This window comes from Eurypyga helias, unplaced genomic scaffold (genome assembly GCF_000690775.1).
Source record: "Eurypyga helias isolate BGI_N326 unplaced genomic scaffold, ASM69077v1 scaffold839, whole genome shotgun sequence".
Taxonomy (NCBI): Eukaryota; Metazoa; Chordata; class Aves; order Eurypygiformes; family Eurypygidae; genus Eurypyga; species Eurypyga helias.
The window spans coordinates 69,385-83,754 of record NW_010271200.1 but is presented as its reverse complement, the minus strand read 5'-3'; the positions used below and the strand labels follow the sequence as shown (position 1 = coordinate 83,754).

The following is a 14,370-nucleotide window of genomic DNA, read 5'->3' as shown; positions in this document are numbered from 1 at the left end:
CTGTGGTTCTGTGATTATTTCACCCCAGAAGGAGCTACTCTGCTGTACTTGTGAAGAGTCACCAAGTGTTGCTCTGCATCACGAGACCTGAAGCGGTCTCGGAGCCGCCCCTCATCTCGATTTTTTTCTGGAAGTCGAACAAACCCCCGCCCTGTGAAGCATCGAGCCCAGTGACCTGAGGTTTCCCTTCCGCCAGCGCACTCCTTGCCACTCCACAGACCTTTGCTCCGTAGCTGAAACCTCCACTTGACAAACACATCACCACTAGGACTGACGTAGCCCAGGCTGCAGGTTATAGCGCTTACTTTAGGGCCCAAACCGAGCTTTTTGTGATTTAAGTGTCACAGGCACGTTCAAAGCTCTTTTGCACTGCCAGGGCTACTTTCACCTGTCCCAAAGGCTTCACCCCCCCCAGCCGAGGGCCTTTCACTACGGACTGTGGGGAGAGGAGGGCACAGGGCAGGGTCTGGCACAGTCCCCTTCCCCGGGAAGGCTGCGCTCCGGCTCCGGCCCCTTCCGAGAGGCCGAGGAACACTCGGTTGGCGCTGGAGGGAGACCTGCTGCGCACAAACATCTATTGTTGCTGAAGGTATCAAAGGTCCCAGAAGAAGAGCCTCGTTAAACTATAAACCTAAACTTTGTCCTCCGCGGTAGAGGTCAAAGTACCCGGTAAGTATCTGCGGTATGTGCCAAGAGCGCCATTAAACACCTCCTACAACCAGCCACTTGGTTTCCACGTGTCCCCTTCGCCTTTTCGTGCAGCTTTTTTATTGTGCTTTAACTTTCCTGTTATTTGTAGAGTGGCAGCGTGAGAGCTGGGTGCCTCACCTAACCAGGGCTTAGTCACAGTGCCGGCATCTTCAGCGACAGCTGGGATTAAAAAAAGCACAAAATGCACAAAGACACCTTACACAAGTGTATATAAAAATGGACTATATCACACACACTCACAGAAAACCCCTCTGTCCATTAATTATCACCTGCATAAATGGGTAAATGTGGATGTTTTCTACGATTAAAGCGCCCAAAATTAACTTTTGGAATGAGTTGTACAGGTGAATGTTTATTTTAAATATAAATCAATCTCTATTTCTCTAATCTCTAATCAAAATATCTACAAAAATACAGCCAAACAAGATTTTTAATGAATAAAACCTGATAAAAAGATCTGGAAGTTCTTGATTGGTAACACTATTGACAAAGAATTGAGCATGCTTGGGTAGCAAATGGTTCGTTTGACAGTCCCACAAATTCACCAGGGCTTAAGTCATCCACCTTCCCCATCCTGAGTTTTTCAGGAAGGCCTACCCAGGAGGCAGATTCCTCCATTCTCCGGCCCAGATTCGCCTGTTGCCAGCGGCGGCCCTCAGCGAGACGGACACAGCCCCATTGCCACGGAGGAGGGATGGAAAGCGTGTAGGCAGTGAAAGGGCAAAGACTCATTTTATTACACCTTTTGTGATAATTACTAAAAGCCTCGATGGAAACAATCACCTGCGATGAACCGTGGGCAGTAAATCACCGGGCTGTTTCAGAGCCTGTCTTTGCCCCCTGCGCTGCACGGCGCTTGCCACCAAGGTCACCCGACGACTGGCTGCCAGAGGGGAAGAGACACATCTGGCACAACTCTGGCAACAGCAAACACCCAAGTGCCAAAGTCATCCCCAGGCTGCGCTGCGGCGAGGGCAAAGGAGCTTGCAGTGCTCCGCTGGGTCAGCAGCGGCTGCTTTTGGCTTTGGGCAGACAAATAACGTGGAATTAACGCACCACGAGGAGCGTAGGCTTCTAGAGGACAGAGATAACGGAGCGTAACCTCTCATGGTTAAAAATCCATCTGCTGGAACGGTCTCATCATTACTCTCTCATTACCCACTAATGAAATAACCATTCAGATTCTTCAGGAGTTACCTAGAGCTAAAAAGCTAAAAGCCACTTTCTGTTTAATTTCACCACGTGCTTCACTCTTGCTACCGAGATGAAAACCTCCTAGCTCTCATTCCAAGCCACCTGTGTCTGCAGAACGGTTTCAGCTGATTGTCACCACGGTCTCTGTAAAAGACACAGACACTCACTACAGGGATGCCTGCGAGTACGCGGGGTGTGAATTTCCACTTTCCCCCCAACGGTCTGGGTGCCCTTCAGGTAGGCCTCTCCGGTCCTTGACACCTTGACTTTAACACAAAGGCATTTTTAACACAAAGCTGCTTTGTTCCAGGAGCACATGTAAGAAAGATAATAGTTTTTTTAAAAAAAAAAAATCACTGTTTGAGTACAGCTTTAATACAAAAAAGTTACTTTCCCTATTATCAACTTAACCAATGATAATAAAAGTGGTTAAGAGTGTTTTTTCCTTTCTGGCCTTCAAATTCCCACCTGGTTGCAGCTGTGTGTTAGGGGACGGGTGCCTTGGCAGACAGGGCTTTAGAGAGCGGTCCCTCACATCCAGGGTTCCCATCCTTCCCAGACTCTGCCAAGAACGTTGGGGTCTGTCGCCTGATCGATCAGGCACCTCACTTGGGTCTCTTCTGAAAGCCCGTCCTCCGGCTCTTTGGCCCTGACGTTATGATCGGCGTTACCGCGCGCCACAGCTGCGAAGTCGCTGTAAGAAAGAGACTTCTCCTGGCCCAGGCGTAGCTCGTCGCTAAAATTGAGAACACAGAAAGTAAGCCCTTAGACTAAAAAAAGGGAAAAGAGGCAAAAAAAATCTGGGATGGATTTTTAAATACGGAACAGTACTTGAGCACGATTCAGGCAGCTTTGTTTTTTCAAGATGTGGAGGCTGTGACAGCTGCAGAAGGCTTGGCCAGTGAAGACAGGCCATTTCGGGTGTCTTCTCCTGGTAAATATTTACCACAAACATCTCAATCTTGCCCAAGGTCCCTTGCTGAAAGAAGGATGCGGCGGTTCACATTCAAGCTGCTATCTCCTTACCTGCCTGCTGATCTGCGCCTGCGAGCAGCGTTTGCTGCCCTTTCCAGCTCAGCCCTGACCGCAGAAGGGACTCCTCCCAAGCCCTGCACTTTTTGGGATGTGCAGGGGTTTAAAACAGGCGTGCTTTCATTGCCCTTTCCTTTTTTTTCCTCTTCTTGATTAATCCAAAACGTCTTTTTAAAAGGGGATGGAAGGGATTAATTGTACTTTAACTGAACTTTAAAGACATTCTGGCTTGAGCCAGACTTGACTAGACTGACATAAATAACTTGGAGAATGCCATCGGATTTGAACATGATGTTTTTGGGAAGCAGCTTTACCTCCATGCCTCCCATACTGCTGGCTCAGGTTCCATTTGAAGCGAGCGTCCAGCAGCAGCACACCGACTTAAATACCACCCCAAGCCTAAGCGCCGTGGGGACGAACACGGAGAACCGCAGTCCGAGGAGCGAGAGGTTAAGCAGGCTTACAGGGCGGGGACGTGTGTGTTGCCAGGAGCAGTCAAACCCCTCAGGAGGCCTGAGCTGGAGGCAGGAACACTCACGGGGTGCTATCTGGTGTTTTGGCTGGCAGGGTGGTTCGGAGAGCTCGTACCTGCACTGAAACGATTCTGACAGGAGGTTTGTTGAAATTTTGCCCTGCCAGCTCCTTTTTCCCTAGCTGCCATTCCAGCTGGAGGGAGCAAAATCTGACACGGGAGACAGCCAGAGCTCTTAGCAAAGCAGTTCAAAGCAAAAGGAGAGCATCTTACCAAGTGATTGTTGCTGGATTGGCACCTGTAAGCTTTCTTCTGACGTAGTTGACTTTTTGCAAAGGGAACCAGTTTACATCAGCTGTGTTTATTTCCTTAATCCACGTGCCTCCTTTTTTCAGCTGTCTTTGTTCAAAGTTCTAAAGAGAAAACAAGTTTGCCCCATTTATCATAAATCATATACTTAAAAAGACCTTTAGGCCACCACACGATAGCAAGTCAAGCCAGTAGCTCTTAACTGCAGATGCAGCGGAGGGCCAAGAGGTGAGATGGTATCCAGCCTGCCTATGACTTAAAATTTAATTTACAACTGGAGTTACTGAGTAACTAGTTACTGCAACTAGTTTCAGATTTTTCCACTGCAATTAATAGTTTGATATATACAGTGTTGCCTGGTAAATTCAAGAGGGTCAATGCAAAAAGCTGAAGGTATTTATGCTGCTGCCATAAGTCACATAATGTGACCAAGATACAGCCACATGTTTAGGATTAGCATAGAGATAAAGAACAGTACATGATAGCACAGACGTGCTACTATTCCTTGTCCATCTATATGGAATTCTGACATTTTAAATCCTTTAAGTTCAGTGTCTCTGAGAACTCAAGGAAGCAAAGATAAAAGGAGCACTAAGAGTGAGCACCAAGAAATATTTCTTTCTTGCTCAGTTTTATCCTTATTACAGTTTAACAGAAGAAAATGGAAAGAGGAAAAAAAAATCCCACCTTCCAGTCCAAAGAAGGCTCTTTCACAAATACATCCATTGTGCTGATGAGGAGATCTGGGTCCGCACGATAAGCCCTGAGGGCATACACCATCACACTGTAAATGAGACCCCACTCTTTCACTGGCATCATCAGATTAACAAACTGGCGAGTCAGACGAAAAGGCATCAACTCTGGCACGCCCAAAAACTGGTCAAGGGGAAGGACAGTCAAAAGAAAACAAGAATTCAGAAACCTTGGAACAGAAGGATTAGAAACAAATGTATTTTTAAGCTCGGAAACCCTTCTTGTCACTTCACAAACCAGCACCATACAGACTCCAAGCAACTCTACAGCTCCCTGCTTGTCTGAAACAGAGACTGTATTCTATCAACTAGAAGTAATTTGTGGAGATTATTTTGCATCAGAACGATGGCAAACGAGGAGCGTCAAATGTAGTACCGAGAATACACGTGTAACCGCACATACTGAATGCGAGAGCTGTAACCAATTAATTAGAAAAAAAAAGAATACCTGCGTAGCCGAGCCAAAGGCATATCCAAAGTCTATTCCCACCATGCCACCCGTTTCCTTGTTAATCATGAAGTTGGACAGATGTCTGTCTCCAATACCAAGTATCCAGTGGCTGATGCACAGCAGTGCGTGGGAGCTGGCAAAATGGGACCGCAGTGACAGGAAGGCTTCAGGAGATGTACTCATTTTCACAAAGGCTCGCCTTAACAACACAGAAACCACTTGTTGCATACAGATAAAACCCCAACCTTCATTTCACAGAATCATAGAATCACAGAATGGTTTGGGTTGGAAGGGACCTTAGAGACCACACAGTTCCAACCTCCCTGCCATGGGCAGGGACACCTTCCACTAGACCAGGTTGCTCAAAGCCTCATCCAGCCTGGCCTTGGACACTTCCAGGGATGGGGCATCCACAGCTTCTCTGGGCAACCTGTGCCAGTGCCTCACCTCCCTCTCCGGGAAGAACTTCCTGATATCCAATCTAAATCTCCTCACTTTCAATTTAACCCCGTTCCCCCTTGTCCTGTCACTACAGGCCTTTGTAAAAAGTCCCCCCCAGCTTCCTTGTAGTCCCCTTCAGGTAAGGTTACAGCACACTTACCGCAGCAGGTCTTCTGGAACGCTGCTCTCCCTGCTTTTGAAAGACGTAACTGTTTCTGTACGGCTAGCATTTCTGCAAATTAACGAGGGAGGAACATTAGCTATTGGAATAGCAGCCCACCGGATGGTAAAGGTTAAGCTGTGTACACGACCGCACTGGCGCGCTTTGCTGTACCCCAGCAAACAGTGCAGCAAGCCGCACAGAGCTGGCCCAAAATTTTTTCACCGATATTAAAAATACCCCCTCCTCTCTTCTTCTTCCAACAGTTATTTCTAAGATTGACATTCCTCAATACAAAACAGGATGTAGTTTTGTCTGGTTTCCCCCAGATTCAGTAGAGTTTTAATACAGCAATACGATTGAGCTCTTTCTGGCTGGAGAGTCTCCTCCAAGCAGAGAAACTAAGGCCCAAAGTGAATCTGCCAGTGGCACGTGGAGGCTGTACCGACACTAGGAAGTTGTGCAGCACAAGGGGAGGCACAGAATTCAACAGCCGGTGCTGAGGACACCCATGCTGTACACATCTGGGGCGGGCGACGGCTCTGGCCTCGCCCACATCTGGTCCTGGGAACTGACTGCTGGTGAGCAGCAGGAACGCGCTGGGTGCTCTCCTTCCAGCCTAGTCCCCTCCAAACGGCCTGCGTACCGGGAGACGGCTCTGCGACGCAAGCCAACGCCAGGCAAGCGGAGGTGATCGGGAATTTACTTCAAAAGCACGTTCCGGGTCTGAATACAAGTTATTAACGTAGACACGCTCGGCCAAGCGAGTCCAAGTTCTGCTGTGAAAAGCAAGACGCTCGCTTAAGCGGGTTACGAGCTCGTCAGAACAGCTCCACTGGAAACTTCGCTTCCCTCCGCTACAGGGCTGGATCTAGGCAGGTGTGGGAATTCCTCTGAGAGGATGCTCAAATCAGGACTGAAAACATCAAATCTTTTTAAACCCTCAGTGAATCGCAGTGATTTTCTCTGCCCAACTTCAGCAGGTGCTCTGGCTCGGAGGCAGCCTACCTAAATCGCATAATCTGGGACAAGGCGCCTAGAAAATAAAGTTGAAGAGGAGCATCTGCTTCTAGAGACTTTCTTAAGGAAGTGAGCAAGCTTCTGGAAGGGTTCTTGTGCTCTGGAGGGATTTTGGTAGGACTAAACTCCTCCAGAGCATCTCCAGTAAGACAAAGCAGCAAAATGGGCAAAAATCCTATCTACCCAGCCTATTGTAATGCAGATCATATTTTTCCTGAATTTCTCCAACTCTGTGTGTGCATGCTTGATATTTTACATGCAGTTCTCTTTTAAAACCAACCTGTACATAAGATGGTATCGAAAGACGCCTTGCTCTTTCCCACCCATCTTGGACAACCACATAGAATAGGTAGCACGAGGTCCTTTTTCACTAGGGACAAAAAAAACAAAGCCTTTGTTAGCTTACCCCTCGGTACTCAAACACCTGCAGGCTGTGCGCTGCTACGACCCATGAGATTTTTATGCACAGGAGGAGTCCTATTAATCTTAGTCTTGCTATGGAAATGAAGTTCATGCAGTCAGTGCATATGCTGATCCATCCACCTCCTTCCCCTCAGCTTTGAACGCACTTCAGTCTTATTTGACAGAAGATTAGACATCTCAAAGGCGTTAATTTGTCAATAGGTACTGTGAAAATGAGATGCTGCCTTGAGAAGACGGGCCCAAAATAATTTCTCCAGGGAGGGAAGATATTTTTAACAGAGTCTCTTACCCGTTTGGGAGGCATTATGGCAGCGCTTACTGTGGTGGGCGACATTTGTCCACCCAGACAGGTAGGGAATGCAGGAAGGCAGTCCCTTATCTCCACGGCGTGTGCAATAGAGAAGGAATAGGGCTTGGACTTATGGTATTAATCCATAAGAAGCCAGTCTTCATTAGCTGCAGTGCTTGTAGAATAATTTATTATTTTTCTCCCATCTTAACTAAATACACTAGACATTAAAACTCTGTTCCAGAGAGGCAGCAACTCAGCAGAGCACCCGCCTTCTCTCTTCCTTCCAAAGCATGTCCTGAGCTATGCAGATCCTTCCCATTTAGGAAGTATTTATCATTTGCAGACTGGACAGCCCATCACTTTGGGATAATGAAAAGGATTTCAAAACTTCAGAAAGTTTTTCCCCCCGCCCCAAACAAAATATCACCATCAGATTTTTCCTATGCTGTCATTCAACCATAGCTCAATACGAAGTGACTTAATTGACTTGATTGAATAACATATGGGAAAATATTTGAAGCCACAGATGACCTACATTTAGTATATTAGAAATATTTCCCCCTCACCAGGTGATTCCATGTCAGTCCTCCTCCCCTTTCGCAGTCAGTAACCAACATAATACCGCTGCTGATCACAAAAGCGAACAGACAGAAGTAATGCAGGAACTGTAGCAGTTCCTAAACTGCTCACAAGTCAAATAACTGTAGAAATAAGACTCCTTTGAGTGCAACCTCCGTGCTGGAGGTTCCTCCAACCTGCCCCATAAACAAGAGAACTAGTAAAAATAAATGGTGACAACAACACCCCGACAAACACAGAGGTTATGTACTAAGAACAATGCTGGTAAATAAAACCACATTTCTAAATTCCAGGACAGAAACAGGCTGAAATACTAGAATTAAATCTATTTTACAAATAATCATTCTCCAATTACAGTTGAGAGAAAGAAAGGTGATTTATTCAAACCCAGCATTTGTATAAAGTCAGAGTGTCCTTTTACAGTTGTTTCGTGCATCTGCTGCCAATTTCCCCGTCACTGACTCCCTTCTGAACCCAGGTTCTGAATAGTTCTGCCTCTGCTCTGCTCCCCTCCCCTCGCTGACCTATGTCCACTTCCTGATCAAATCAAGAGATCAAAATCCTTTGCTTGTAAAATCAATCTGCTGATAAGGAAATGGTGATGATAATGACGTCACACGTGATTATAAGCCTCTTGTTTAAACAAGCTGGGTGGAGGATATTCTAAGTACAATGGTACTCATTAAACAAACAGTTGCCAATTACTAATTTGGGTCAGGAAGTACAAACTGCCTCCTTGCTTATAAGTGCATTTATTTCGTTCTTTTAAAAACGGAAAAGGCTGCCGCAGGACTGTCAGTATCCAACTGCCCATCACTAGTGGTCTCTGTTAGAGCAGACAGTTAAACCAAGCATCACCTGTTATAGTGGGCATCTTCCTCTTCAGACATGCTGTTCTTCAGGAATTCTTTTAAAGTACAAGTATTTTCCAGCCACTTGATGAGTCCCAGCCTGGAAGAAAAGAAGTTGGAGATGTGAACCAGTAGCTCAGGGTTGAACTTTAGAGGAACACCGCAGGTAGGAAGCAACACATTCTAGTGACTGCTAAAAGAAGGCTGAAGGTTACCAATTTAAATATACTCTGGAAAACAGTTTCCAGACAAAGCAATTTCAATGTTGTTTAAAAGAAAAGGTTTAAACAAAATATAAGCCAGGACAAAAAACACTCTGAACCAGAATCCGGCTCACAGAAATCTCCCTCTCCAGTATCCCAGTGGTAACAGATGTCAACGTAAGAATTTCTGTCCCTTCAAGATAAACACCTACCTTGTTGTCATGGGGATGACCTGGTATGTTTTTAACTGCATATTCCTTTGGCTACACGTAGCATCTTGGGAAAGGATAGTGTTCATTACATCGAACAGCTGCTCAATACGCTGGTCTTGTCGCAGGTCTTCACCACCTTTGACAAGAAAAGGATACTCCTGCTCATCACTGCCTCGGATTGTTATACGTTTTGGCTTCCTCAAGGATTCCATTACCCGTATCTTGGAAAAAGACAGGAAAAGGCAAAATATTTGTGACGGAAGACTCGGCCTTACAGAATCGTCACTGAAATTAAGCCTATCTGTCATTCCTAGATGGCATAATCAAGTTGCTCAGTTACTACTAGAAGGAGGAATGCCTGCTTGCAGCCCTTCCTTCACGTGCTGCAAGACACGTACACAAGCAACAACCTCGCTACTGTCAAATTCTTCAAATGGAATACGGACGCAAATTCGCACCACACGGGATTCCAACTCACGCTTTCAAACATACCCGTTCATCAAATCCAGAGATTCTTGCATGGTACTCTGGCAGCGGTTTCCCTTTTCCATCATACTGACCTGAAGTGGTGGTGGTGGGGGGAAATAAAAGAAGTTACATAGACTGATTTTAGACTTTTTTAAAGACACGTTTAAGAACAGAACACTTCCAAATGTGCTGTATAATTGGTAGAATGATAACTATGAAGAAAATACTTTAAAACGCATAAAAACCTATCACGTACATCACATGATTCTATCTGTGAATTACTCCTCTTCTTTCTTTGTTAAACTGTTAGAATTGGTTTCAGAGGACACACCCTTTTTGAACTAGATTTAAACATATATTAGATTTATATACCAGATCTCCTGGAGTCAAAAAAAAAAGAAAAAAAGAAAAAAACCTAAGTTCTTAGGTAAGAGATACAATTTTAGATATAATTTTAAAAATCAGGACTACAGCTTAAGAACAGATTTAAGAGATGATGACTGAACAGAGTTATTTCAGACGAAACCTACCTCAGCGTGAGGCCAGAAAGAAGGGCCACGTAGCCAACATAAGAAGTAGAGCTCGAGAGAAGCAACTGTACTGAAAGGGACAGCTCACCATCGACACCGAAGGGGAACTTACCAGGAACCTCTAGTTCGTTCCTCAAGAACTCCGCTTTGAATTCACTCATCCACGGTGAACATTCTTTCAGGTTTCCAGGTTCTTTATAGTTTTTGTTCATTTTTGAGAGGAGAGAAGTTGCAATCGCATTAAAGTCACTAGTCTTCATATCCAACAGTTCTGAACCACCTTTTCCAAAATGGTGGTCGAAGTCCTTCCCAACAGCCTGAGGTTCATTTATAAAAAGGAATCCTGTTAACACAGTGCTAGAACTCCCCAGGAACACCAAAACGGCACCTTCGTATCTACACACACAGCTCCATCTGAGCTCTTAAAATATACCCATCGTCCTTCCACTCCAGTTCTTTTTTCCTCCGCTATTTCTAGTCCACCAGAACCTTTTCACTGCCTGTTTGGTAGCCCCACCAGCTATTATCAACAGAACTATCTACATGTTACCAACTCAGTGATATCCAAGATCTGTAGGATTAGATCATAAACCAGTAGCTTATCTCTTTTTGCCTCCTCCAGCTGCAGTTGGATTCTGGGTGAGCATATCAATAATGCTGCTCATTAAACTTAATGCACGTTCCTCACCTGCTTGCAAAAAACTGAGTGAAATATTAATATAAAATACAAATATTTAAATTTGTACTTATTAAACAAATACAAATTCTATCAATCTAAATATAGGATTATTATCAGAACATTTAATCGATGCCCCAGTCTTTAGATGTTATCATGCTTTCAAACTGCTGCAACAAAACCTCAAAAACCTCAACTGTTCGATTTACAAACGGTAAAAAAAACCCAAACAGATGGGTAAGTTAGTTAATCTTTTCCCTCCCCTTCAATATGAATACTCAGTGCTTTATGGAAGGGGTGGGGTTTTTGTTGGATTTTGGATTTAGTTTTTTTTTCTGGTTTTGTTTGTTTTAAACTAGCAGCAACCATACTACATAGCAAGCAAATACAGCCTAGCCAATTTCATATATACCTATTTGCTAACCAAAAATATGTGTGTATGTAACGCATGTCACAGAGCTTCACATAATCCAAGAATTTTTTGCGTTATGTTAGAAAATATCAATTTAAATGTTTTAATTACTATCACATTTATTGTTCATGACTTGCTTTGAGAAAATTTTGGACGTAAAATGTATAATACCATAATTTTTAAAGTATTTCAGATATCCTGGTAGAGGAAAAGTGCAAAGACATTTCATCTTGATCCATTTAATAAACAAAGTATTATCTGCGAGTAGTTAACTGAGTTGATTGCTTGTGTTCATAATTCAAGGTTCTAGAAAAAACATGTCCCTCTTGGACCTCACTGGTATTAACAGCTTGGAAAGATATGTAAGCTCACTTGTTTTTTTCAGTGCCCGAACATTTTTCTCCCAGGCTACGAAGGACACAGCTATTTCACTGAAGTAAATGAAAATGCAGAAAACACTATCCGTCTGAAGGAGAGACGGCTACAGACAGTGTCTTTATCACTATAAATCTATTTCCAGATGATCATCCGATTGCTTTCTCTGCTCCATTATTTGACTTTTTTCAAAATTCAAGGCAGCAAATATTAAACCAGCCTTAACACTGTATATAATTAACACGATCCATCAACAGTGTTTAATTCACGCATTACTGGAATTTCACGTTAAAAATAAAGGCAAGATTCTTATTGTTTCAGTTATGATTGAAACTGTACCTAAATAATACTTATGAAGATTCCAAGCCTGAAGTACTCCATATATTGGAGCAATTTCATGTGTCGGTCAAGAGACACAATGTCAGGTTTTTTCCCCCACAAGGACAGTAGAAACTACAGTTATCCTCACAGCATACTTTTTTCCTTCATGAATACTGCATCATGAAAGAAAAGAATTCAGAGTCTGTGCACCATCACCCTGACCCTCTTCTCCTGCAGCTGGTAGGTGTGAAAGGAATACTGCTCTCCGTCTTCCCTTCAAGCAAGGGGAACAACCCCACTACTCCTCTGCCAGCAGCTCCCTTGCTATTCTCTCCCTGTTTGGTTAATTCAGTAACAATTAAAAATCCATCAGCGCTACTTGCAATACCCTCTACTACTGCACGTTTCAGCTTTTTAAAAAGCCATGATTTTTTTGTGGGTCAAAGCACACACAAATCAGCCCAACACCCAAAGGCGGGCTGCTTTTGTCCTCAAGCCTGCCAGGTCCCTTGCTGTGCTTGTGCCCTGGGTGGCTCATGCAACAGCTGCTCCCCTCCCTCCAGCTGACAGCAGCACATCCTGTAAATTCTTATCCCTTACTCCTAAGTTTAAAGTTATTACCTTCAGAAACCCTTCATATCTTGCAGCAACACATTCAGAGGGCCAGTATGCCCCTGAACTCCTAACTGCCCTTTCTGCTGCTCTACCACCTCATCTCCTCCCAACTCCACCTTCTTCTCATCCTCCACCTTCCCTGCTCATGGGGAAGGAATCTCCCTAGAGACACCGGAGTAAGTTTATCTAATGCTAGTGTGACAGAAGAATGGCTATGTGGGAGAGACCTGGATCTACCCAGCCCTGGCCACGGAGCTGTGCACTTCCAGTACCAGCAGACAGCTAGGCTTCCACAGGAGCATCACTCTCCCGGCCTCCAGCAATTAGCAGCTCAGGGATTTCTGGACCCAGAAGCGTGCATTCATATGTAAAAGCTCTCAAACCATTTCCCCCCTCCCCAAGCTATTGTCTACTTGCTATTCGAACCCTCAAAAACACCCCTAACACCCTGCAGCAGGAGTTCAGCACTTAAGTGTCTACTGAATGAGGAAACACTTCTCCCTGTTTGTTTTAAACCTGCCCCTTCCATAGAATATTTACTTCATGCTTGGCACTCCTGGTGTTAAAGAGCTCTATGGCATCTGGCCTCATTGTGCCTTTTCCAACTGGATGAATGCTTATTCTTGCCACTCTGAACCTCGTCCAGTTTCATTCTATCTGTGTTGAGAACTGCAGACGAGGACTATGGTGTTCAAACAAGAGTCAGAAAAGGCTGCTGTGTCAATGTATAAATCCATCTTTTGTTCTCTATTCTTGATAATAGCCTAACAGACATTCTTTCTTGACTGCACTTGAGTATTCACAGCTGATATTTTATGGAACTATCACAAATCAGGATTTTCTTCTTGAACTGCAACAGTCAGCTCAAACTCAGCATTTTGTTTTTGCCACATGCATCAGTTCATTTTTCTACACTGGCTTTCACTATTTTAGATCTCAGTTTTTCAAAGTCCCTTCTGTAACTGTTCATCATTGTAACTCTTCTGAATAACTTTACTTAAATAACTTCATATCAGCAGCCAATTGGAGTAGCGTAATATAGCAAAACACCCTAAAGTGCTCATACATCCTTGGCAGCAGGGAAAAAAAAAAAAAACAAGGCCAGATGCCTGTGCAGGTTTCAAGGATGGTCAGAGGCCCAGGCCCTGAGAACCTGGCAGCACGCAGGGCAGGCAGAAGCTGAGTAAGAGGGAACACGCAGCCCTGCAGGGCAGTCAGAAGTGGAAGCTGAACTATAAAGTCCATAGCTTCTAGCAAAGAAATCCCAGTCCTGTACTCCTGACTTGATCTCTTGTCTCATCAAGCCCTGCAGCACCTGTAAAAGCTGTGATCTGGTCCCCTCTTTTGACTTTCTAGTGCCTTCTAGAAAAGCACATGATGCCAACACTACTAAGTAATCATACATACCTGAATAAACCTTTTCCTCAGCAATCCAAGGCCAGGAGCCTCTGAATTTCCTAAATTCTTGTACATTCCTTCGTACAGTTCCTTAAGCTTGTTTTTATTCCTCTGAGCTTTTACCAACTCGTTTCTGACATCCTCAACCCAATCCTGCAAACAGAAGGAAACAGATGAGTACTGAGAAAAAGTTTATTGACTTCTGCTGTTTGGTAATCTGCTCAGACTGCCATGTGGGTTACCGTATTTACTAACAGTCAATTACTCTGCCTTTTGACAACCAAAAGAGCAATCAAAAGGCTACAGAAATATTTCCCTTTCATTCTGTCTCTTGAGAGAATGTTTCCGCTTTATTAAGATAATTATTTTTACTATCATAGCATCTAGTGAGAACTAATAAGGACCAAGAGTGGTACCAAACACAAGATGAGAATCCCTTGGACAAGGGCATCACAATGTAGACCGGGAAGTCC

General features: G+C 44.3%; 1 protein-coding gene across 1 annotated transcript in view; it reads right to left on the bottom strand.

The window, feature by feature from the left end:
• Positions 1-2,436: 2,436 nt before the first annotated feature.
• PRKDC (protein kinase, DNA-activated, catalytic polypeptide) overlaps positions 2,437-14,370 on the bottom strand; it is a gene marked incomplete at its 5' end in the record, with an annotated part of 80,034 nt that continues 68,100 nt past the window's right edge. The window contains 11 exons of the mRNA XM_010158701.1: positions 2,437-2,641; positions 3,683-3,822; positions 4,406-4,594; positions 4,919-5,120; positions 5,523-5,594; positions 6,823-6,912; positions 8,695-8,787; positions 9,103-9,323; positions 9,595-9,662; positions 10,213-10,417; positions 13,907-14,050. Coding sequence (XP_010157003.1) covers positions 2,437-2,641; positions 3,683-3,822; positions 4,406-4,594; positions 4,919-5,120; positions 5,523-5,594; positions 6,823-6,912; positions 8,695-8,787; positions 9,103-9,323; positions 9,595-9,662; positions 10,213-10,417; positions 13,907-14,050 — 1,629 coding nt within the window. The remainder of the gene's footprint in view (positions 2,642-3,682; positions 3,823-4,405; positions 4,595-4,918; positions 5,121-5,522; positions 5,595-6,822; positions 6,913-8,694; positions 8,788-9,102; positions 9,324-9,594; positions 9,663-10,212; positions 10,418-13,906; positions 14,051-14,370) is intronic.